The sequence below is a fragment of the Euleptes europaea genome, chromosome 7 (assembly GCF_029931775.1).
Source record: "Euleptes europaea isolate rEulEur1 chromosome 7, rEulEur1.hap1, whole genome shotgun sequence".
Taxonomy (NCBI): Eukaryota; Metazoa; Chordata; class Lepidosauria; order Squamata; family Sphaerodactylidae; genus Euleptes; species Euleptes europaea.
The window spans coordinates 30,755,184-30,780,677 of NC_079318.1; the positions used below are offsets into that span (position 1 = coordinate 30,755,184).

Below are 25,494 nucleotides of genomic sequence, written 5' to 3' on the forward strand. Positions count from 1 at the left end.
CCTCCATTTATATCCTCACAGCAGTCCTGTGAGGTAGGTTAGGCTTTTTGTGACAGACCCAAGGCCAGTGAACTTCCATGGCAGAGTGGAGATTTGAACCTGGGTCTCCCGATGTGTTCCACTTGGTGGGGCACAGGTTGTGCAGGTAGGGTTGCAAGGTCCCTCTTCGTAACCAGCGAAAGGTTTTGGGGGTGGAGCCTGAGGAGGGCAGGATTTGGGAAGGGGAGGGACTTCAATGCCATAGAGTCCAATTGCCAAAGCGGTCATTTTCTCCAGGTGAACTGATCTCTATTGGCTGGAGATCAATTGTAATAGCAGGAGATCTCCAGCTAGTACCTGGTGGTTGGCAACCCTATGTGCAGGCCTGTTCTAGGCTTTGCACGCCCAGTTTCTGCAACCTACCCTTGGTGGAGTTGCATCAAAGTCTTTATTGTCACTTCCTTTGCGAAAGCAACTGCACTGCTGTGCCCAAAACTGGTCATATATTCCAAATGAAGTTGTAATAAAACTGCTGGGCCCCTCTATAGCAATATAGGTTGCTCAGTGCAACCTCTGTACTGTCCCACTCTGCGCCTTTCCAAAGGAAACTCCGTGCACTCCAGTTCCATTATTTTGGTCATCACCATAACCACCCCGGCAGAAACAGCCTATCATATGCAATGAAAACGCTTTCACGCTCCCCCCCCCAACCATTTAATCAGGCATTTAACAATAATTTCCACATAATATTTCCTCTTGGGGAATAACGGGCGGTGGGGAAGCGGAGCTGCAGAATTAATGGGAGAAAAACCCTGCATTTAATGTCATGTGAACCCGTCACTACAATTCTGCTTCCCGCATATTGCAAAACGGCAACCTGCAATGCAAAGGGAAGGAAGCAGCAATCACCTCTGTCTCAAAGAATTCCACTTCCTTTGATTCCTGTTAGACCCCGTTCTGTTATCGGCTGCTGGCAATTCGCAATACCTTCAATTCCCAGAATGTGGGTTCTGTGGGTTAAGGGGCACTCCGTGGTACCCTGGGAAGGCCCTTTTTCTCCTTTCCCTCATGAATATTAACATGTTACAGGTTTCTCTCCATAGCTGCATTCTCGCTTTCGCTGTAGCTGAATTCAAACGCTGCAGACGGTCCCACTGCATCTTTGATGAATACTGAACATTAATCAGCACCAATGTCCACAGAACATCCTTTTGGAGCATCCTCAGAGCCCCCACGTTGTGCTTCTCTAGAACCCGTTGTGGCAACATGAAAGGTCCTGCCACTCCTTTTCGGGAGCGCCTTTTCCCGTCCTGTATTTTGGTGCTTCCAATAAATAAGGTCTTCCTAAAAAAGGACATTGCAGAGCTTGCAAAGGTGCAAAAAAGAGCCACCAAAATGATTAGGGGACTACAGCAACTGCCCTATGAGGAGCGGTTAAAATGCTTAGGGCTGTTTAGCTTGGAAAGAAGGCGGCTGAGGGGAGACATGATAGAGGTCTAAAAATTATGCATGGTTTGGAGAGAGTGGACAGGGAGAAGCCTTTCTCCCTCTCCCATAATACTAGAACTTGGGGTCATCTGCTGAAGCTGGAGGGTGAGAGATTCAAAACAGATAAAATGAAGTATTTTTTTCACACAACGCATGGTTAAATTGTGGAACTCCCTGCCCCAAAATGTGGTGATGGCTGCCAACTTGGAAGGCTTTAAGTGGGGAGAGGACATGTTTATGGAGGAAAGGGGTATTCATGGCTACTTTTTAAAATGGATACTAGTCATGATGCATACCTGTTCTCTCCAGGATCAGAGGAGCATGCCTATTATCTTAGGTGCAGTGGAACACAGGCAGGATGGTGTTGCTGCAGTCGTCTTGTTTGTGGGTTTCCTAGAGGCACCTGGTTGGCCAGTGTGGGAACAGACTGCTGGACTCGATGGGCCTTGGTCTGAGCCAGCAGGGCCTTTCTTATGTTCTTAAGGTCACCAGCAACGTTCTCCTCCCCAGCTTCAGCTTTAAATTCAGATTTTTCTCCCTATCAGACTCATGCTTTTTTTGTTGCTGCTGCTAAATTTAACCCTCAAAGATTATTGCACCCAGTATTATTAGCGACTAATTAAAAATAAACCGTTCTCCAAATGGCGAGGCATACAAGTTTCCCAAGGCAGCCTTACAGTCTGCAGTCAAGAATTCAAAATAAGCTGGCTGGCTTCCTGCTTCACAAGATAACTTTAAATAGTTAAGAGGTTTCTCTCTCTCTCTCATCACACTTAAAATATCTGGGTATCAGCATCATGAAATATAGTACAGCTTGTCTCTGGTTTACCCTAGGATTTCAGTTTGGCTTGTGGAAAAGCCCTGTAAGTACAAGTTTTTCGAATGCTGCTTTCCCTTAAATTATGAGGTCTGGGGCCGTGCCGGAGCTGGGCATGCTGTGTCCAGCACGCATCTCATTACGGGACTCTCAAGTCCATCTCCCATTATTATAAAGATCCCCTTTGCAGCACACATTGCTATTGGGATTAAAGCAGAAGCCTTCACGGTTTGATTGTATTAGACAAGACACTTAACATCTCGTTGTCTCCATTGCTGGCATGTTTCAGGATCCCTCTGGAAACCCTGGAAAAGAAAACGCACTATCCCACGTTACCAGAAGCTCAGTACTGGCTTCTGTAGAAAAGGGCAGGCACAGAGTAACAGGGATCAGGACTCGGTAAGGTCCAACTCACCAGTAATTTAATTTGATCACGGAAGTGAATAAATATGGAATCATTTTTTGTGCACTTGTGTAGATTGACGGATAATATGACTCCCCAAACTGATTAAAATTCTGTGTGGTTAGGACTAGATCTCTATCTCGTGCCAAAGCCCCCAAGTGTAATGAGATCAGCAAACAGAATCCTTATATATCAGGCTATCCCATTATCATTCACTGTTATGTATCCATAGCAGTTCTAGACGAGGAACAGAAGGCTTGGAGGGTTTGCTAGTGTGAGTTGATGTTGGATGATAAGTCACAAACAATTAGCTAGAGGAAAGTTATAAAGATCAGTACAAAGACTCATCAGTTAATTTTTGAGTTCAGTGATCCATACTGGTGTTCTTGGAGAAGGATTTCGGGGTAGTTTCTGAATAAGTTAGGCAATATAGGGACCCAGGCTTTGCTGGGGAAGTTGACTGATTTGCCCATTTACATTGAGTGGGGATCTCTCTCTTGTAATTTTATGCTTTCATCTTGTAGGGTAGGTAATTTTACTGCTCTTCTTTAAGGAATTCCTTATGTCGCCATCTGTAAACTCAGCAACCATCCTAACGTTTCTGATGCTGATGCTGCCATCTCTAATGCTAATTTCTTCTCCCCTTCTCACCACTGCTAAAGTTGTTATCCAGCCATCTTGCCAGAGCAGAATAAAGGGAAAATTGCAGTTATGAGTTGCTAGATAATTGCCGAACAAATAACAGCAAGATCAGTATAAAGATGGTATATTGTTCTGTCCTGCTTGCCTGGTACAAAGGATATGCTGCCTTTCTCCTGGACTAGCGGAGTTACTAGACCAAGCTTTCAGGAAGGTATGAAGATAAGGGAGAAAATATAAAAAGCTGCAGAAAGAAGCCTGTAATAATAACTGCTTGGTGCCCCCTACAGTATCTAGATAGTGATGAGAGGTGGAAGAATATAGTGGTATGAGTCAGTACAAAATCAGAAAAGCAATGGTATAAAATAAGATACAACTAGCAAGAGTTTCTATTTAATTTAAGTCCATTTTAGTAGTATGAAGTTCTGTATATTCGAAAATCTCAGAAATGTTAGCCACTATATTTGAATACTGGAATAGCCCCATAAGATTAGTGAAAGAAAGAAAGAAAAATACAGTGCTTTTCTTATGAAAGAAGTTGCAGGAATTTATAGGTTGCTAGCACTGATTTGGGACTGGAGAACAATTTGGAATGTTCTTGTGGGGAGCAGCTGTGGTTCAGTGGTAGAGCCTTTGCTTGGCATGCAGAAGGTCCCAGGTTCAATCCCTAGCATCTCCAGTTAAAAAAAACCAGGCAGTAGGAGATGTGAAAGACCTCTGCTTGTGACCCTGGCGAGCCACTGACAGTCTGAGCAGACAATACTGACCTTGATGAACCTTTTTAAAGCTAATTCGGCGATAATTTTGCATTTAATTTTACCTGTGTTATTAGATTTTAACAGGCATGGGTTCCTTAGTACTTCAGATTTATTTGTAAAGAATCTAAAACAGAGCATACAATTGTAGCTAAACGTAGACTTCTTAGAGCACTGGTTCCCAACCAGGGGTCCATGGACCCCCAGGGGTCCGCAAGAACTAAATTAAGGTCCACAAAACAAAGTTATAAACCCATAATAAATTAATATTTTCAATTAAAAGTTCTCTATTATAAAAATATATATATTCAAATATTATTCTAAGTTTAATGTTTAACTAACAGTTATGATTAAAGTTTATTTTCAAATTCTCAGAATTTTTATTTTGAACCTTGGGGTCCCTGCACCAAACAAAAAAGTCCTAGTGGTCCCTGGTCAAAAAAAGGTTGGGAACCACTGTCTTAGAGGGAAATAATGCCAGAGCAATCTGATTTTCTTGTTTATTATACTATCTGATTAGACAGGCACTATATGAATTCAGTTAATATAATATAGTTAAACTTAAGGAACGCTCAGTAGAAAATGTTGTTCATTGGTTGTATTATTACCTACTTTCAATAAAGCCCTTCTTTAATTCCTGACTTCCTTAGCCTGATAATTTTTCATATTCAATTTAGACTTTGCATTTGGCTGTTTAATGCTTGTGCATTATAATGGAAGTATGAATGGGCATATCAGAAATAAGACTGACCACAATAACTTCACTTTTCTAACAGCTTTATCTTCAGATCTCTTTTGTGCCATCTGTAAATGGCTCCTAATACTTCCTATTAAACTTCCACGAAGCCTATTACATTTGCTATTAAAAGTAAAACGATTAGCTGCCAAGGGCACCGTTTTTGAGGGAGCCCACAGAGCCATTTTTCTTAGTGAACAAGTTAACAGTTTAGATATGTTGCTATTTTCAAAGGGCCTTTTGGAAAGGCGCTGATTGAAATCAGTGGAAATGCTGAGCGGTAAAATAGAAGACTCAAGGTGAGGGGATAGGAAAAGAAAAAGCTCTGCTTGCCTCTAAGGAGTTTTGCACACAATCCTGTTCAGATCCCAGAAGCTCTAAACTGATAAAAACCAGTCAGCAAATGTAAGTCTCAGACCAATCAATATTTTACGGATAGAATAAAGCTTTCATTTTGATCCAAGAGCTTTCTGCTCAAAATAAATAGGTAGAGTTATTTAATTTTTGTGGGTAGCTTCTTCTGCTCCAGACCACTTACGTCTTCTTTGTTTACACCAAATTAAATTCAATGTCAGTTAGAATATCTAGGAATAGTGACCATTCACTGCCAACAGTTATTTGGTTTTCTTGAATGGAATAGATAATCTGTCTTCTGATTTTGATATTGTACAGAAACCACCTTGGTTGCCTTGTGTGAAGTCCTGTGCTGGAAGATAGACTGGGGAACTATCTGGGGAATTATAAACTATCTGGGGAATTATAAACGGTGTTGAGCCAGATGTGAAAGGTGGTGTATAAATACTATGTTGATAATAATAATTATTCTAAAAAACATCTCAGAATAAAACAGATAATTAAAATCTGCAAATACAACAATTAAAAGAGATTTAAAGTATATATGATCTACTATGTGCAACATCTATTAGCTAAATAGTCTAGTGTTAAGCTGCAGTACTGCAGTCAAAAGCTCTGCTCACAACCTGAGTTCGATCCTGACGGAAGTCGGTTTCAGGTAGCCGGCTGAAGGTTGACTCAGCCTTCCATCCTTCTGAGGTCGGTGAAATGAGTACCCAGCTTGCTGGGGGTAAAGGGAAGATGACTGGGGAAGGCAATGGCAAACCACCCCGCAAACAAAGTCTGCCTTGGAAACGTTGGGATGTGACGCCACCCCATGGGTCAGGAATGACCCGTTGCTTGCACAGGGGACCTTTACCTTTTTTATACCTCTACCAGGTGTTGAACATAGATTTCCTGGAACTGCCTTTCAGGCTGTTGTTGAAAACAACCTGTTAAGACTGTATGGACTCCAAGTAGTGTTGATCCTTGAGCACTTATAGATATAGTGTAGATACAATGTTATTTCATTACAAATACCTAAATAAGGGGGGAGACAAGTTGCCACTGTCTCCTAGCCCGGTTGACAAACCCAGCAAGGCCTGCAGAGATTCTCAACCCTCCCATAAAAAATTTCAGGCCTTTTTTAGGAACACTTATAACATACACTGGGACTAGGATTGCCAGGTTCCTCTTCTCCATCGGCGGGAGGTTTTTAGGGCAGAGCCTGAGGAGGGTGGGGTTTGGGGAGGGGAGGGACTTCAATGCCATAGAGTCCAATTGCCAAAGTAGCCTTTTCTCCAGGTGAACTGATCTCTATTGGCTGGAGATCAGTTGTAATAGCAGGAGTTCTTCTGCTATTACCCGGAGGTTAATAACCAACAAAAACAAACATCTCTGTACTGTTACCATAGGTTAGGAAATTAGTACAAGAATATGCTGAGATATCTGCAAAAACAGTTTGTATTGGAAAACCAAACAAACAATAACAGCAAAGTTCCACAAGGTAGCAGGAACCTGCTACAGTCTTTGTAAAAAGCTGTGCACCTGGTCTGCTTTAAAATTCTTAAGACTACTGTACTACAGATCTTTATGAAAATTGAATATAGCAAGACCATGTATCCATATGAGGAACTTATTAATCTTCATTGAAGTGAATACATACACCTATGGTGAAATATGTGGGACTGAAGAAGACTCCGAAACAATCGTATCCCAGCATTCCATCTTGTTCTTCAGTAATAGGAACATCCATTGAACATCTACCTGCATTTAGGATACGAAAAATATATGCCTAGATTGCTGTATATGCTTATGGCAATTTATGTACATAGCACTTCACTGATGTGATTTGTCACTTCTGTATATAGCACTTTGCTGTTATTGTTCGTTTGGTTTTCCAACACAAACTGTTTTTGCAGATATCTCAGCATATTCTTGTACTAATTACCTGGAGGTTGGCAACCTTAACTGGGACCCTCCAAGCCTTCCTCCAGCCTAAGGAGCCAATGGAAAAGCCAGTTAAAGTGGAGAAAGTCTCTTGAGGCTGCATGAAGGTTGCAAACTTTGCTTGGTGGAGTGATAGGATAGGGATAGGATCCACCTCCTCTCTGATCATATTTCATGAGGAGGCACATACGTTCAACCCTCCAATTATGATGTCCCCTTTGGGATTTGTAGGATTTCTTGCTTTCTTTGGGAGGACCTCAAAAGTTGGGAAGGGAAGACATCTGCATACCCTTTCCTCCTCTGTAATTACATCTACAGGTGGCAATCACTAATGTGATGATAAAGGCAGAGCTTTTTGACTGTGAGCAGTCGGATATTTGCTGTTCCTTTAATTATAACCTTCCTTATTAGGCCTTCCTTCCCATTATAAACAGCTTTATTTCAGTTTATAAAACTAAACAGCTGTTCCTTGGAAACAAAACTAAATGTCAAACTTTTGCTTAATTATCCAGTGGTCATCAAACCAATGGGTAGTATCCCCTATAATTGAAAATTAATTAGCTTTTTACTGAAAGACCGAAAAGTAATGAAGGAAGAGTTGCAAATTATAAGCTTTATATCCTATGCAAATTCGGCCTGTTGGTATCTTTCACACCTCCATACAATTTAATGCTTTCTGGCAATGAATTACCCTTTTGAGTAGAGTGTATTCAATTTCATGTCATTTTTCAGTTCACTTGATTGAAAATAGAAGAGCGAGAACAAAAGGTTTATTTAAATGCAGCCACTAAAAGCTAACAATGCTAATGCTGTGCAGACTCATAATTTTTAACAGATAATTTAGTTTGTGGCACAGTTTAGAAGAATGTTTCAGGAAACCCTCTGAGCAATTGATGCTTGCAAAAGCTGGGGCCTTTGTACCTCCTGCTAAGATCATTAGCAGATTAGGGTGCTCCTCATTTCAATGGATTCTTTCCTTAGTCTGTAGAAATGGCAAATATATACCCCATGGTCCTGTCCTTGGATTGTGAGTTCAAAGGGGCTTATGGCTACATGCAGCTGTCATACTAAACCACAATTAATCTCCAATTTGTCATAATGACCATGAACATAGCATGTTCATTGTGCCTGCATGCTCCCCTTGCACCTCCCCACTTCCCGTGCTGTGAAAGAAAAAAAACTTCAGTTGAAAAGAAACTCTAATTCGAGGGTCCCCAACCTTTGTGAGCCTGTGGGCCTTTCTGGAATTCTAATACAGCATTGAGGGTGCCTAGCAACTCATAGATACTCTTTTTTAGAGGTATGTCCTTGTCTCCATTTCTTGAACATTTCCTTTTTCTCCCTTAGCTCATCATGGAGTTCTCTGTTCACCCACATTGGCTTCTAGGATCCTCTGTCATGTTTCCTTCTTGTTGGAATAGTGAAGGCTTGAGCTTGCAAGAGCTCTTGTTTTAGGAGAGCCCACCCTTCACTTGCTCCTTTCCCTTCCTGCAGTCTTGCCCATGGAATGATTCCCATTATGCCTCTGAGTTTATTAAAGTCTGCCCTAAGTGGCTATGAACTTCCTTGGTCCCCCACAGCAAAAGGAATTCTAGGAGGACATGGTCACTTCCCCCCTAAGGTCCCTACCACCTTCACCCCATCTACCATCTCTTGCCTGTTGGTCAATATTAAGTTGAGTATGGCTGAGCACCTCATAGCTTCCTCTACTATTTGATGAAGGAAGTTGTTGGCCAGGCAGGTTTCTCGCGGGTCCCTGCTTGTAGGGCTATAATAAATGTCGTGTGGAAGTCAAGTTTCAGTTTTGCTTGCAGCTGTGAAGAAACAAAGACTGAGCAGCATAAAAATATCCAAGGGTGAAAGCAGCCATATAATTGGAACAGGACTAGGTGGTTGTAAATATTTTCTATAAAGTAGTAATTGCTGCTCGTTCCCATTAAGAAACATTGCTAAACTCACAGTGGTGGGTCCATAACTTAGCATTAAGTGGTTCAAAATTTTTGGACACAGTACAGGAGGCTTTGCAGTGGAGGTCATAAGTGCATTTTTAATATGTTTAAATTAGTGAGACTGCCTCTTCTTTCTAAAATATTCTGGCATTTGCAGTTTTGATTTCGCTAAGTGCAAAATGCAAAGATAGGCATCACAGTGTCTCATTCCAGTTCAATTTCCTGTAGTTTTTCTGTCAGAAAGAACATTAAAATGCAAGAAATAGAGTTGTGGTTTTATATCTAATGTTGCCTACTTTCAGAGATCATGAAAGGTTTAGTCTGGCTGGGGCAGGGATGAGCCAAAATCTGCAGTGTGTGTGGCCAGACTTTCTCATTGGAGGTAGTGAAAGAACACAAATCCTATAAACTTCATGAAGCTACAAATTGAATAACTCACTCTATCGGGCTTTCGGGGCTTTTAAAAAGTGAGCTGCAGTGTGTAAATGCACAAGTATAAGGAGGGTTTTTAAAAAATAAAATTTTGCATATCTAACTTAGAATACTTAAGGATCACCAGTCAGAAACATGAACATTATCCAGATCTCTCCATAATTAAATTAAGCATGCTGAATATCTTTAAATTATTGTTGATAATTTCTACATCATATTTGATATGCAGGAGAGCGCATCAGAAAAGTACCGTATATACCCGTGTATAAGCCGACCCGCGTATAAGCCGAGGTGCCTAATTTCTCCCCAAAAATGGGGAAAAATTAGGCACCCGCGTATAAGCTGAGGGTCGGCTTATAACCCCTCCCCCCCAAGACTTACCTTCTGGGCTCCTGGCGGCGGGAAGCGGCGGATCCGGCGGGGGCGGCAGAGCGCCCTCCCCGCGGCCGCAGCAGGCCTCTGAAGGCCGCTCCCGGCCGGGAGAAGGCGGCGGGGGCGGCAGAGCGCCCTCCCCGCGGCCGCAGAGGGCCTCTAGAGGCCTCTCCCGGCCGGGAGAAGGCGGCGGGGGCGGCGGAGCGCCCTCCCTGCGGCCGCAGGGGGGCTCTGGAGGCCGCTCCCGGCCTGGAAAAGATGGCGGTGGTAAGTTCCCCCCTCCCTCCTCCCTCCTCCTTCCCCCCTCTACCGTATTGACCCGCGTATAAGCCGAGGCCGGCTTTTTCAGCCCTTTTTTTGGGCTGAAAAACTCGGCTTATACGCGAGTATATACGGTATCCTCTCATTCATCCTAATTTGTCTCACTCTCTAGCTAAAATGCTAATTTTTTGTGAAATTTTGTTGCTTTAAACTAAGAATAACAGTTAAAATACATACCCCTGTCTGAAAAAAGAATGCTGTCTCTGGCACCGCATGTCTATAGTTATAAACATACAAGATAATAAGTTTACTTTTACTTCTAAATATTATACTTTTTGCTGGAGGGGTAGCCGTGTTAGTTTGTTGTATCTCATTACACAGGAGCCTGGTACTACCTTAAAGACTAACAAAATTTATTGCAGCACGAGCTTTTTTGAGTAAGAATTCACTTCCTCGGACTTATAGAAATGTATATCCTTCAGGCTGGGTTAATCATTCAGAGGAAGGGGGTAGGGGAGATGTTACAAAGAGAGGCTGGTGTAAAGTAAGATCCAATCAGTTCATAGGTGTGAGAATTTTTTTGCCATGACCTGATTTTGGAGCTTTGTAGCCAGCATGGCCTAGTAGTTGTGCTGGACTACAATTTGGAAGATCCAGATTTGAGTCTCCGCTCTGTCATGGAAACTCATCGGTGACCTTGGACCAGTCGCACTCGCTCAGCCTAGCCTACCTCATAGGGTTGTGAGGATAACATGGGGAAAAAGAAGAACAATGTAAGATGCTTTGGATCCCCATTGGGGAGAAAGGTGGGTTATAAATGGAGTAAATAACTAAATCTTGTATCTTAAGAACTCTCAGCACTCATTAATTTAATAAGAAATGGAATTCTTTCAGAATATTTCTAGGACAATATCTTTTGCAAAGACATTTTCCTAGGTAATGTACTCTGCTAAGTACAAGCACATATCATAACGATGGATATTTTGCTAACATAGTATGGTATGGTATAATGAACCAGCATCACATTGACCTTAAAAATATTGGAATACCTTAAAATGACCAGGAGTATAATTGGGGGTATAGTTAGTGCTCTCAAGTAGATGTAATTGGTTATAATAACCAATAGTTCTCAGTTGCCCTTTAAGTTGAATGAAATGATTTTCCTCAGGAATAATTGGATTTGAAGGTACAAAGTTTCAAAGTGGTATATAGAACTACAAAAAAGTTGTACATATAATTGCAGGAAAATTAAGCAACAGAATAATGTTTGAATGGAAAATTATGGCTGGGCCCACTTAATAAGTTGTGCATTTTCCATAGGGATACTGTGGATACTGCTCTTCACTTAGGGCATCATCCCCTGGTACTTTTGCTGTTGAAATGAACAGGAACTTCAGGAAAGCATATATGTGGTCTCCTAGCAGGGGTCCCCAACATGCTCCGATGGTCATGATGTTAGGCAATTTTATATTTATATTTATACCAATTTTAAACATGTAATATTTTTAATTAAGCGCTTAACGGCTTTTATGAGTGAGAGATTGTAAGATGGTATAGGGGTTCACACTTGATGCACTTTTATATGTGTTATGTTATGTATGTATATCTGGTATGTTTTTATGCTGGTCTTGGACCGTATTAAACTCTCTTTGACTTTGACACCTTTCCTGGTGTCTGCCAAATGCTTTTAGAAAGAAGAAGAAGAGTTGGTTTTTATATGCCGACTTTCTCTGTCACTTAAGGAAGAATCAAACCGGCTTCCCCGGCTTCCCCTCCTCACAACAGACACCCTGTGAGGTAGGTGGGGCTGAGAGAGCTCTAAGAAAGCTGTGACTAGCCCAAGGTCACCCAGCTGGTGTCATGTGTAGGAGTGGGGAAACTAAACCGGTTCACCAGATTATAGTCCGCCGCTCAGGTGGAGGAGTGGGGAATCAAACCTGGTTCTCCAGATTAAAGCCCACCGCTCCAAACCACTGCTCTTAACCACTGCACCATTCTGGCCAGGGGCCAGGTGGGGCTTTTGTCCATCAGAGCTTTGATTGGCCATTGGTAATCTCCCAGATTTGTACATGGATACCATTCAAAGCTGCCAGATTTGTACATGGGTACCATCACCAGTACGGAGTACCACCGCCATTTTTGGGAGCTCTCCTTAGTCCTGGTCCTCATGCACCGGCCTGCCCCACTCAGCCAGAGAAGAGCCTGAGGAAAATGCTGGTGGGGCTCTTCGAGAAGGAGCAAATTGGTGAACATTGATGCAATCTTATTGATGAGTACTGGTGCTTTTTTTCGTTTTAATAAAAGAGCAGTGGGAGGTCATAAATGTGGATTAGACAATATATCACTGGAAGTGTGTCGCATCTATCAAAGGAAGTAGCTTGTCTTCTGGATTGACAGGAAGAATTTTGTCTTGATTTTGTCAATGCCACTGTAGCATTTTCAAGTGCCCCTAACTCCCAAAATAGTAGCAACTTTTTATATTTCAAAATAAGAAATTTTTCCTAATTTTGGGGGTGAGGGGAACTTTGAAAAATCCTACAAACCATAGTCTTGCATGAAAATAGTAAACACTGCCGGTGCTACCAGTTGGTAGTATGACGCTTGTACCTCAGACAAGGGAAAATGCCATTGATTTCATCACAATTACTTATTTGAGAAAGAGGATGCAAGATTGGGGGGGAGGGTCAGGTTACTGTGTAAGGGTTACAGATTTGATTTTAGCTGCTAAGTAATTAACTATTAATTATGTAACAAACCAATGCAATGAATTGCTCAGTGATTACACAGTACCTCTAGCCGAGCTTGTCCAGCAGGTACTATAGGGGGCCAAAGGCTGAATGAGTTAAACCACCCAAGATGCAAAAGGGAAATGGCTCTGAGAGGCACCGCTAGGATAGTTTTATTGTCGCTATGAAACTGACTGGTTACATAAAGAATAAAAACAAGCGTCAAGTGTTTACTGAGCTTTTAAGAGGCATGTTTATAGATCCCTGAGCACACATACAAGCAGAAACTAAAATTTTATCCAGATCGCAATACTCCTTGGTAGTTTTTTAAGGGAAGTTGCATGAGCACTGGAGAAACTTACAAACAGTGACGATTTTCAGCCGATGAGTTTTTACTTCATGCTTGATTCACCTTGCTCAATAGAATCTTTACAATCCATAGTAGTCGAAGTCCAACTTTCCTTGCTTAGCTTAGTTCAGAATGAAATTGCACATTAAGCGGGTACCCATAAACACATGAAGCTGCCTTATACTGAATCAGACCCTTGGGACAGATAGAAAGATGGACCCTTTTCCCTTTGGAAGAGCGCCAGTGAGAATTCACTTTGCTCTTCTGTTATGTATCAGGCTGTGAAAGACAAGAAACGATTAAAGCCATTTATTCTTCAGAGCGAGGAGAAAAGGAAGGGGGGATAGTTGCAGTGAACTAGATGACTTTCTCAAGTTAGCATTCACTGTGTTACAATTGCTGGTTTATGCAGGCAAACGGAAAAGGATTCTCAAGTGCCGTGGTCTCTATCAGATTGCCTGGATTGCATGCTAGTTTATAGTGAAGGACCAGTGGCACCTCCATTATTCCCCTGTTTTTGTTTGGCTGTGTGGGGGTTTTACTTAAGAGAAGAAAAAAAGAGAAGAGCACAGCAGCATTCAGACATCATGCCCAAACTGTGTTTGTCTGGTCAACTTCGAGTTTGTTTCTTCCCTACAAACTGGGATTCTAAACTTTTAAAATCCTAGTTTAGAATCAGTCCATTGGGTAGTGGTAGGGAGAAAAACTGCTTGGGGGGCTGCATTTGGATGTCACAGGAAATGGGAGTGTGAAAGCTTCCCAAATCAGGAATCTTTCACTTGCATGTTACGGATATTTCTTGACTATCTTCCCGTAAGTGGGAAGTGTGTATCTGTAATTCTGGTACTTGCTTGGTTTTTCCCTTCTGAGAGAGAGAGAGAGAGAGAGAGAGAGAGAGAGTGAGTGATAGAGAGAGAGAGAGAGAGAGAGTGAGTGATAGAGAGAGAGAGAGAGAGAGAGAGAGAGAGAGTGAGTGATAGAGAGAGAGAGAGAGAGAGAGAGAGAGAGAGTGAGAGAGAGAGAGAGAGAGAGAGAGAGAGAGAGAGAGAGAGAGAGAGAGAGAGAGAGAGAGAGAGAGAGAGAGAGAGAGATGTAGCACATATATTTTACATCAATTTCTCAGTTACGGGCCAAAATGAATCCAGGTTCTTTTGTTTTAATGCCATCTCAAAGGTTAGGATTGTCAAAATGGCATATCATTCTAAGGTTTTGAAAAGGCCAGCTATCTTCCAAGAATGTTTCTTTTCCTTTAAAGATAATGTCAGCTATGAATCTTTTGGTTCAATAAGCACTTTAGGAAGATTAAATGACCAGTTTAGAAAACATAGTGTTGGAGAGTGTGAGTGAAGTAATGTGAGATAGAAAGAATGGATGAAGCATCTTAGCATTACACTGACAGCTCCATCTACGGGGTGTGTGTGTGTGAGGTGGCAGCGTGACCCCGGCACAAATGACACTTTCGCCAGCAAAAGGGGCACTTGCGTCATGCATGGGCGCTGGCACACATGGGTGCTCCCCCTCTCTGGATTGCGCTGCCCAAATCACTTGAGTTTAACTATAGGTACGAGTAAACAAAATGAGCCCCATCGCACAGAGAGGTAAGCTGCAGTACTGCAGTCCAAGCTCTGCTCACAACCTGAGTTCGATCCCAACTGAAGTTGGTTTCAGGTAGCTGGCTCAAGGTTGACTCAGCCTTCTATCCTTCCGAGGTCGGTCAAATGAGTACCCAGCTTGCTGGGGGTAAAGGGAAGATGACTGGGGAAGGCAATGGCAAACCACCCCGTAAACAAAGTCTGCCTAGTAAACGTCGGGATGTAACGTCCCCTCATGGGTCAGGAATGACCCGGTGCTTGCACAGGGGACCTTTACTTTACGAGTAAAGGAGGATGTATTGAGAGTATAAATTGACCTAAGGTAAATTGAGCAGCTGTCATTCTTGAAAAATAATGGACTTGTGAAATTGAAAATGTACAGTAAAGGGTTTCAAAATTTGTGTTTATCTTTACAGTTCTGCACAGAACAAAACTGTGTTTAATGAATGAAATTAATATTGCTCAAGATAAGAAAAATCAGAGCAGTGAATGGAAAAAATGGATAATTGAAGAAGTTTAGACAAAAGGCATTAATATGTTAAAGAGATAGTTGAGATTAAAGATTCTGTTGGTGTACAATGAGTTGCGTAAGCATGGTGCCAAACTTTCATGGTGCCCTTGGCCAAATTACTTAGCTCTAAAATGAGGCGGGTTGGCTTAAAAAAAAACAATATTGGTGGTTGCCAGGCATAAGGATGGTTTTCTCTGAACTGCCTTCCATTTCAGTTGGATTAGGCTGGGAAGCCGATTGCAAATTCATCCTTTCTAACCGGGATAATATGTAGGGTTGTCAACCTCCAGGCACTTTGACAATAAGGACCTGGCATCCCTAGTAATGTGGATAGCTATGTAATCTGACTCACTTGAGGTAGTTTTATCAGCTTTTTCATTACGGAGTGGAGTTTGCTGTGACATATTTTGAGTTTCCCTTATACACACTCCAAAAGTGGTTCCATAGCTGTTTCTGGTCCAATAGTTGATGCTGCACCAGTCCTTTCTTTAGCCACTGGTCTCCTTACAACAAGTCTTGTAGCTTTGGGGGTGGACAATAAAAATTGTGGAGGCCTGGAGCAGATGGAAGGAGTTTAGCAAGTTTGCGAGCTGAGTGGTTCAGTTCCGACCGTGACTATTAAAACTAGGTATGTTGAGAAATTCTACATGATCTGAATTGTCAGATGAACCTTACTTTGATCAAATGTTGTTGATTATATATGAAGCAATAGGTTTGTCAGGTCCCTCTTCGCAACCAGCGGGAGGGTTTTGGGGTGGAGCCTGAGGAGGGCAGGGTTTGGGGAGGGGGGGGAACACCAATGCCATAGAGTCCAATGGCCATTTTCTCCAGGTGAACTGATCTCTATCGGCTGGAGATCAGTTGTAATAGCAGGAGGTCTCCAGGTAGTACGTGGAGGTTGGCAACCCTATGAAACAATCACCTGTTCGTTGGTTTTTGTTGAAATTCATTTTGAGTATTGCTGAGTAGTTTTGCTCCTGAGTAGTAGCTGCTTGTGCTTCAGCACCAGGTCACGCCTCAGTAATAAGAAACCAATAACAATCATACTCTGATAACAGCCCAGAACGTGGCGTATACTAAGAGCACCCCATAAAGCTTAAATTAACATAGGGAGGCAATTCCTAATATATAAAATGGTGCCTGATTTGGTTTTTAAAAGTGGATGAAATACTAAAAACCCTAATATATTAAAAGCCACTTTTAAGCATTGTATCACGTTCTATTAAAGTAATGTTGCATGTTTCATTTAATTGATTGCAGATAGCCTAATTAATAACTGCAAATAAATTACTGCCTGATTAGTTCTCTTTATGTTGCTACAAAGAAAAATAAAGAGAATAGGACTCAGAGAATCTGAGATGGCATATTAGGTATATCAGGTGGGAACCCGCAAGGACGGGGCATCTAATTCCCCCTTCCCCCACTATTTCCTCTTTCCCTTTGCTGAAAGCCCCCATTGCCTCCCCCTGCTTTTTCCTGCTTTTTTTCTCTTCTTCCCACCAAATAGGAAACCTACCTTTATCTGTCCCTCTGCATTCAGCTTTCTCTCTCCCACCTGGCAGCCTCTACCTAGGAAAACTATGGCACAGTTGTGTGGTGTCAGGCCCGTTGGCCTGGCAGGGAACCCTCAGGGGCTTGTGGGGCACATCACTTTCTGCTATATCCCCCTCCCCACATTATTTTCCCTTTCCCTCCTTTTGGCATATCCTCTCCTCTTTCATTGCCTTATTCTCCCCTTCTCAACCATTCAACAACCTTTTATCTGCCTCCCATCTTCAGCTATTGATTATTTCTTTACTTAATGTATACCTTGCCTTTCTGCACGGTGGGGACCAAAGCAGCTTACATCATTCTTCTCTCCTCCTTTTTACCCTTACAACAACCCTGTGAGGTAGGTTAAGCTAAAAGTGTGTGACTGGCCCAAAATCACACAGTGAGTTTCCTCAGCAAGGTGAGGATGCGAGCCTGAGTCTCCCAGACCCTACTCTGAAGCTCTAACTGCTACACCACACTGGCTTTCATAGGCAGTAATAGGGTTGTCAGGTCCCCCCTCTCGATTGGCAGGAGGTTTTAGGGGGAGGGGGTGGGGCGGCCGGGCAGGCGCACACAATGACATCACTTCCGGGTTTACCCCCAGAAGTGCTGCATCGCCACGGCTGCTTTAGCACTCAAACACCCCCGGGTTTGAGTGCTAAAGCAGTTGCGGCAAAGCGGCACTTCTGGGGGTAAACTCGGAAGTGATGTCATCGTGTGCACCGGCTGCATGCGCATACAATTGCTGCTCCAGCGCAACTGGGTGGGGTGGCAGGCAATTGTTCACTGAAACCACCCACCTGGCAACCCTAGCCAACAGCAAGCAGCCAGGCCTAGTTGAGTCATGCAAGTCTGGTGGGATCAAGTCACCCAGAGGTTGCTTCCAGGCCTAGTATTGCCAACCTCCAAGGTGGGACTTGGAGATCTCCCAGAATTACAACTGAACTTTAGATGACAGAGATGTGTCCCCCTGGAGAAAATGGCTGCTTTGGAGAGGTGGACACTACAGCATTATATTCAAGAGAGGGCTCTCTCCTGCCCAAACCCAGCCTTGCTTGGAGTTCACCACAAAATCTCCAGGAATTTCCCAACCTAGAGGCAATCCCTATAGCTTCTAGCTTTCCCCTATATTTTCTAGAGGTTCATGCTGGTAAACATATAATACCTTTTGAATGTTGTTAATATTTTTAATGTATGCCTCTTCACATAATTGGGTTCATTTAATGATGTTTTGAACATCATAACACAGTTATTTTTTATTGGCACATTTTTTATGATAAGGAACGAGGCACAGAACGAGCCAAGTGTGAAAAGTTTAATTTTAATGTAACCATTTGAAGCATCCTGATAAGAAAAGCACCATTGAAAGTGTGAGCATGAAGAAATCCGCAGCAGTAGGGGGGAAAACACTGCTGTGTTTTCCCCATGCTGGGTCAGTTCTCAAATGCCAGACATTACAAACAAAAGTTGTAGCCAAATATCTTAAAGCAGAACTACAGCATTAGCCTATACAGAAAGGTCTGTTTGTAAAATGTTTTTTTTAAGGTACTGCAAACATTAGTTCTCAATAGCTAAGTCAAAGTGTAGTTTGTTTATTGACTGACAGTGAAACCCTAAACAGAGTTAAAAGGTAAAGGTCCCCTGTGCAAGCACCGGGTCATTCCTGACCCATGGGGTGACGTCACATCCCGACGTTTACTAGGCAGACTTTGTTTACGGGGTGGTTTGCCAGTGCCTCCCCCAGTCATCTTCCCTTTACCCCCAGCAAGCTGTGTGCTCATTTTACCGGCCTCGGAAGGTTGGAAGGCTGAGTCAACCTTGAGCCGGCTACCTGAAACCGACTTCCGTCGGGATCGAACTCAGGTCGTGAGCAGAGCTTGGACTGCAGTACTGCAGCTTACCTCTCTGGGCCACGGGGCTCCTAAACAGAGTTACACTCTCCTAAATCCATTGGAGGCGATACAATGAGAAGAGTGAAACTGCCTAGGATTCCACTTTAAATTGCTAGTTTGTTGATACTTTAATGGCTGCAAATAGCATAAAGTGGATTGGTTGCTTCATGTCAGGAAGTAGACTGGATTTTTTATGAGGTGTCACATTTAAAATAGGTCTTGCCAGGCTCTTTATATGTTTGCTAATTTCAGCCGGTCTTTTAATAATAATAACGAGTGTTCGCATAGTAACAATTGGCTGCTTACATTCAAACTCTCAACAGGTAATTTCTCTGCACCCAGTGACTTAGAGATGACAAACGTTTCTCTGTGAGGCAGAGGTCCCTTTATGAAACAGAATTGTCTCCCATAAATTGCTATTTGTGCACCTCATTAATTTGGTGATAAGCTGCAACGTGTTCTGTGTGCTAAGCTGAAAAAACATACAGAAGAAAACAAACCTTAATTGGATCCCTGTTTAACTGTTTGTTGGTTTAAAGAAATGCCACGGCTTCTTAGATCAGCAAAATTATCATCTCAAAATAATTGACATAGGCCAACTTTTCACGGACGATTTTGATGCTCTCTTGCCATGGACCAAAAAAAAAAAACCCGATTAATTTTTTTTTCATGGCCACGATTTATCCCCGTCAATTGCGATGTAGTTTTGGTTTTTCATGGGAACAAAGCATGCTGTATTCGACAACGATTTGGTCTGTTCCCTTTGCAGGAGGCCTCCCCTTCCAACAAGCTCATTGTTTATGCCCACCCCCAACTTCGCCCCAACTCCGCCCAGCAGATTACCTCGTGCAGTTCACCTCTGTGGGCACGGCCCCAGCGCAAAAAACAAGCACCAGTCCCTCTGGTCTCCTACATTTTTTCCCACCCTCGCTCTGTTCTGCTTTTGGAACAGCCAGATTCCAATGGGGGAGGGGGCAAGGCAGCGCTTTCCTCAAAGCTTCCCTCTATTGTCTATAAATGGGGAACCCATTGTGCTTTAATGACAGGCAGATTTGGGGGGGGGGGCAGGAATTGCATCCATGTGCCCAGAAAAGTGTTTAGCTGAAAGTGGGAATGGAGCAGCTCCAACCTGTGCCGATTCAAGAGGAGTGCCTTGGATTTGCTGCTCTCTAGATGCACATTTTCCCCATCCAAATTCTCAAAACTCTGCTTGGGGGCTGATTGTTGAGTTTTGAGAATTTGGATGAAAAAAAGGTGCATCTATAGAGCGGCAAATCCAAGGCAAAACCTCCCATGCATAAATGGCCACTGTAAACCTCTTGCATTAAAGCAATTTCCCAGAGTATGTCCCCCCCAGAAGGCCCCTGGCTTGCGTGCTGGCCCCAATCCGGCCCCAGTGCATCATGAGAGAGAGGAGAGAGGGCTCCTGGCTGGCGTGCTGGTCCCGATCCAGCCCGTGTGCATGGGAGGGGGAGAGGAAAGAAGGCCCCTGGCTTGCGCACCTGCCCTGATCCGGCCCCAGTGCATCGAGAGAGGAGGGAAACTCAGAGCAGACTGTCAGCACCTCTTCAGAAGGGTGATGGGAGTTTTGCCTTGGGTTTTCTGCTCTCAGGATGCACATTTTTCCCATCCGAATTCTCAAAAATCCCCCCTCCCCTCCCCGCTGGGGTAGGTAGGCCAACAGCCCCTTCCCTTGAACCCCCCCTACGGATCCAGCTGCCCTAGACCAGTGGTTGGCAAACCGCGGTTCGTGAGCCGCATGAGGCTCTTTGGCCCCTTGCGTGCGACTCTGCCACAAATGACCACGTGCGGGCACGCAAGAGCGCCCGGGGGTGTCGGTCTGGATGATATTCTCTCTCTCCCCCACCCTTTCCCCTCGGAGGCTGGTTCAGTTACTCGTGACGCGCCTCCCTAGCTGAGCTCGCAGCCCTCCTGCTTCCCACCTCGCTCATTCCTGCCTCCTGCTGCAGCTGCCTTGCATTATTGCGCCTCCCCTCCTCCTCCTCCTCCTCCCGGCCCGCCACTCTCCCAGCCAGCTTGATTCATTTTTCCCCCTTTTGATGCTGCGCGGAGGAAGAAGAAAGCCAGCAGGGGGGAGAGTAGCTCGGTGTTTTTTTTAATCCCCCTCCCCTTCTCGATCCCTTTTTCGGTTTGCTTTTTAATTGCGAAAAGTGGCCGGGAGCCTTCGGTTCTCCTCGCCCAATGAACGTCCCCTCGGACGCTTGGACCTCTTGACTCCGGATCGCTCCAAACAGGGCTGTTTACGCATGGGAGGTTTTGCCTTGGATTTTCCCTCTTCAAATGCACATTTCCCCCATCCAAATTCTCAAAACTCTTGCTGATGGCTCATTGTGGAGTTTTGAGAATTTGGAGGGGGGAATGTGCATTTGAAGAGGGGCAAATCCAAGGCAAAACCTCCTGTGCGTAAACGGCCCAGGTTAGCCCTTGTGACGATTCACACACCCCCCCGACCTCTTCCTTCCCCTCCTCTCTATTACCACCCTGTTTGGCTACTCCTGCCTTTTTGGTTGGATCCAGTGAGGGGGGATGACGACGACAACAAATGGGTAGATCCCCCCCCCCAACGAGGCGACCCTGCTGCAGAGGCAGGCGGGCAGCAAGATCACGTGGAGGTCTCTCAAGTTCAGATTTTGCAGGCCGGCAAGGGGGGTGGAGTAAGGGCGCCAATCCCGCGTACCTGCTTCTCACAATAGTCTAAACTCGCCTTTTATTGGGTCTCTATCTCCCCCACTGTCAGTGTACCTATAGTTTAATTAAGACTTAAAACTTTAATTAAAGTTTATTAAGTTAATAAACAGTGTACCTACCTATATAGTTTAAGAAATTTGGCTCTCAAAAGAAATCTCAATCGTTGTACTGTTGATATTTGGCTCTGTTGACTAATGAGTTTGCCGACCACTGCCCTAGACCAAGCTGCCCCCACCACCACCCCAGGTGCACAAGGCGCACATGGCGTGGCCCCGCCGGCCTCCCCCTGGAGCCATCCGTCCAGCGTCCCCCTGGGCTTGGAGGTGTGGGCCCAGCTCCAAGGCCCATCCTGGGCGAGGGGCGGGGAAGGCGTGCCACCTGCCCGCCCGCCTGCCTCCGGGATGGAGGGAGGGAGAGAAGTGCCATGACTCCATGCAGGCAGGCAGCAAAAGGGGCGGTATTCTTTTCCGAGCGTGAAACTCCCCCGGCCAATCGCCGTTCACAGGGGAGGAGAAATTAGCCGGCATGGGTGGGGAAAGTTAATGCAAAGTTCGAACCAGGGAAAATTTTTCATGGAGCCCTGCGGCAAAATCGAAGATTGCACCAACACAGGTTTGAGAAGACACGGGGATGACGCAATTTTTTCCGCCAAATTCGAAGCGGTCATGAAAAATTAGCAGTGCGGTAAAACAGATGTGAAACCGCCGCAAACCTCCGTGAAAAAAACCCCTTAGGGATAGGGTTGCCATGTTCCTCTTCGCTACCAGCGGGAGGTTTTTGGGGCGGAGCCTTAGGAAGGTGGGGTTTGGGGAGGGACTTCAATGCCATAGAGTCCAATTGTCAAAGTGGCCATTTTTGCCAGGTGATCTGATCTCATCGTCTGGAGATCAGTTGTAATAGTAGGGGCTCTCCAGCGATTACCTGGAGGTTGGCAACCCTACATAGGGAGCAGTCCTAAGCAGGTCTACTGAGCAGTAAGCCCCATTTTGTTCAGTAGGGCTTACTCCCAGGAAAGTGTTCTTAGGATTGCAACTAAGGGTCAGACTCAATGGTGTGGCTCTTTTGGAGCCCGTGATCATATCTGAAGATCAGACATTGTATATCATTTTTGCAAGTCTTCATTTTCCTCTGGTGTTGTTTCGTCTGCAGAGCTGCTCAGAAGTTGAACCTGTCTTCCAAAAAGAAGAAACACAGGCCATCCACAGCCTCTGTGTCAGAATCACCTCTGTTTGCTACCAAGTTCAGCACTATTCTACAGACCTCCCCTCCACCTGCTCCACCATGTTTGCTGAGGGCAGTCAACAAAGTGAAAGACACTCCAGGACTGGGCAAGGTAGGGAATTAACCCCTTTTTTTTTCTTGTTAGGAAAGAAAACTCTTTCCACACAGATGAAGGGCTACTTCACAAGTTAAACAGCAAAAATCTTTGCTCTGGCTGCACCACTTACAAACATGTAACATGTGAGGAGCAATACGCTTTCCTAGATGCCCTTGTAGAAGTACTGGAGAGTTCCAGTTTTCTTGGTACTTCAACACTTCTTTTTTGCAACATGCAGCTTCTGTTAACACTTAACATATTTGTTCTGGAAATACCATTATAACACTGGTATGGCTGCTGCAAGCAAGATTTTATATACAATTAGAAGAAACATTGACAATGTGTTTCTGTAAATTTTTCAAAGTACCTTGGGGAACAATGTACCTTTGAGAACAAATGCCACTCAAGAGCATTTTAAGACAACTGTCGAAAATAACGATGCAAATTAACAATCTCCTACATCGATTGCAAAATATTCTGAGTTTTAATATGCTTGTAAATTGAGGTTTCAAGTAGAAATTGATAAGTGAATTCCCTTTTTGAACAGAAATCTGTTTGCCTTGAATCTCCTGAGGTATTTCTGTGGGCGGAAAGATCTCTTGTCTCAGAGTGTGACTTTCTCAGGTCTTGTTATAGCCCAAAGTACTCCTCCCCCTAGTATTTGCAGGGCATTTTGGTCTGCAGTGGGGTGTAGGAAAAGAGTCACAGTCCTTCCATCCACAGAATTTCTTCAATTGGATCCAAGCCTTTATTTCCAGTGCTTCAACCAGGCAATGTCTAACTAGTCAAGTTCTGGAAATAGGGTTGCCAGGTCCCGCTTCGCCATCGGCCGGAGATTTTGGGGGCGGTGCCTGAGGAGAGTGGGGTTTGGGGAGGGGAGGGACTTCAATGCCATAGAGTCCAATTGCCAAAGGAGCCATTTTCTCCAGGTGAACTGATCTCTATTGGCTGGATATCAGTTGTAATAGCAGGAGATCTCCAGCTAGTACCTGGAGATTGTATGGGAAAACTCACAATACTGATAATAAAAGTAGCTAGAAAAAAGAACCAGTACCACTCAATATTACACGAAGTCTATTAAATACTAAGTTCAAACATGAAACAACTTATCAAAAAACAAGCTTACAACTATAAACACAATATATACGCGGTGAATCAAAAAGCAGTAAACTGCAACCAATATAATACAAGCATAATAGCTGTCTCCAAAGAACCAAACGTCAGTCCAATGTACAAGAGGAAGAAGAACGCAATCTTCTCATCCAAAAGTAGTTGCTCCAAGGTAGGTAGCAAGAAAGTCCAAATTGAACAGCAAAAAGGAAACACTATTCCGGATATTCTGTAGCACTTTCACCAAAGCATAGCTTCATCAGCCTAAACAATACATATGAGTATATTTAAGAATAATTTAATACATAATTTGAGAATAATTTTTATGACTGTTTTTAAAGATATCATATGTTGCCTCTTTTTGGGTAATCTGAAAATAAATGGCTTACCTCAGTTCCAAAAGAACTCACATATTTGGGAGGTTTACAATCTTTTAAGTTGTCTATGTCCCAACCAAGTAGGAAAAGGATTCTTCAAAGTATAGAATTTTAATATTTTTGAAAATAAATTTTGCAATTTTTTAGTATTTTAGTCTTAATTGTTTTAAGCTCCAACAAAAGAATTGGGCTGCTAATATTTCAGAGTCATCTTTAAACTGCCAAACTCAGCGTCGAATACATATAGTGCAAATTGAGTCATATGATGTTAAGTGAGGACTAATCCAAGAAGATTTAAAGGTACAGTAACCATATAGCCACCTTTAAAGGAAACTTACAAAAAACAGGACAAATCAAATTCATTATTCAAGCCATTAGGGGGCAAGGTATTAAAAAGATGGATAAAACGCATTTCATTCTGAAGGAGTACTTTTTGCACATTTTTAAAATCATGTGGGTGGTCTCTATAAACCCATAACACGAAAAATCTCGTCATTTTCAGAATGTTTCTGCTCAACAAAATGGCTTGTTAAGGGGGCGTTGAAATTACGCGCCCGTAACCTCGACCTATGCTCCCCCTAAACATAGTCTAATCTGGCGTACTGTGCTTCCAATATAGAGTTTCGCGCATTTACAAGTGATCGCATAAATAACGCGGCTCGTGGCACAGTTGGAAAAGTGCCGCAGTTGAAACTTAAAATTAGATGTGGCAGAGCGAAACTCTTTTACAGGGAGACTTAACGGACAAACCAAACACTTCCCACATTTAAAATGGCCGACAGCTGAAGCGTGTTGTGTGGGTTTTAACATATCTGAGTGGACAAGAAAGTCACTGAAGGAACGAGTCTTGCGCATGCCAAAAACAGGTGGATTGCTGCAACCTGGGATGTACCTGGAGGTTGGCAACCCTACCTGAAACTTGAGAGAGTACAAATAGTTGCAACTGCATGATGTCAGCTGCTGCAGTTTTTGCAACCTGAATTTCAAATTCTTTTAACATTGGTCTCATCAATAGTTCTTGTACTTGGCTAGACTGATGAGCTGATTAAGGCAAAAAGTGTCGTCGATGTGATTGCTTTTATACTGACTTGGGAATCACTTGGACTGTTTTTGAATATAAAAATGGTTCCAGACATTTACTAAATATAATAAACAAAGCCTCGTGTCCACAGTGAGGTAGACGTGTTCCAGTGTTGGGTCAACGGGGAAGAAGTTGGGACTGATTATTGTCGAAGGCTTTCACGGTCAGAGTTCATTGGTTCT

General features: G+C 43.5%; 1 protein-coding gene across 1 annotated transcript in view; it reads left to right on the forward strand.

Moving 5' to 3' along the window:
• KIF26B (kinesin family member 26B) overlaps positions 1-25,494 on the forward strand; it is a 366,977-nt gene that overhangs the window by 212,055 nt on the left and 129,428 nt on the right. The window contains exon 5 of the mRNA XM_056853346.1: positions 22,576-22,759. Within this exon, the coding sequence (XP_056709324.1) occupies positions 22,576-22,759 (184 nt within the window). The remainder of the gene's footprint in view (positions 1-22,575; positions 22,760-25,494) is intronic.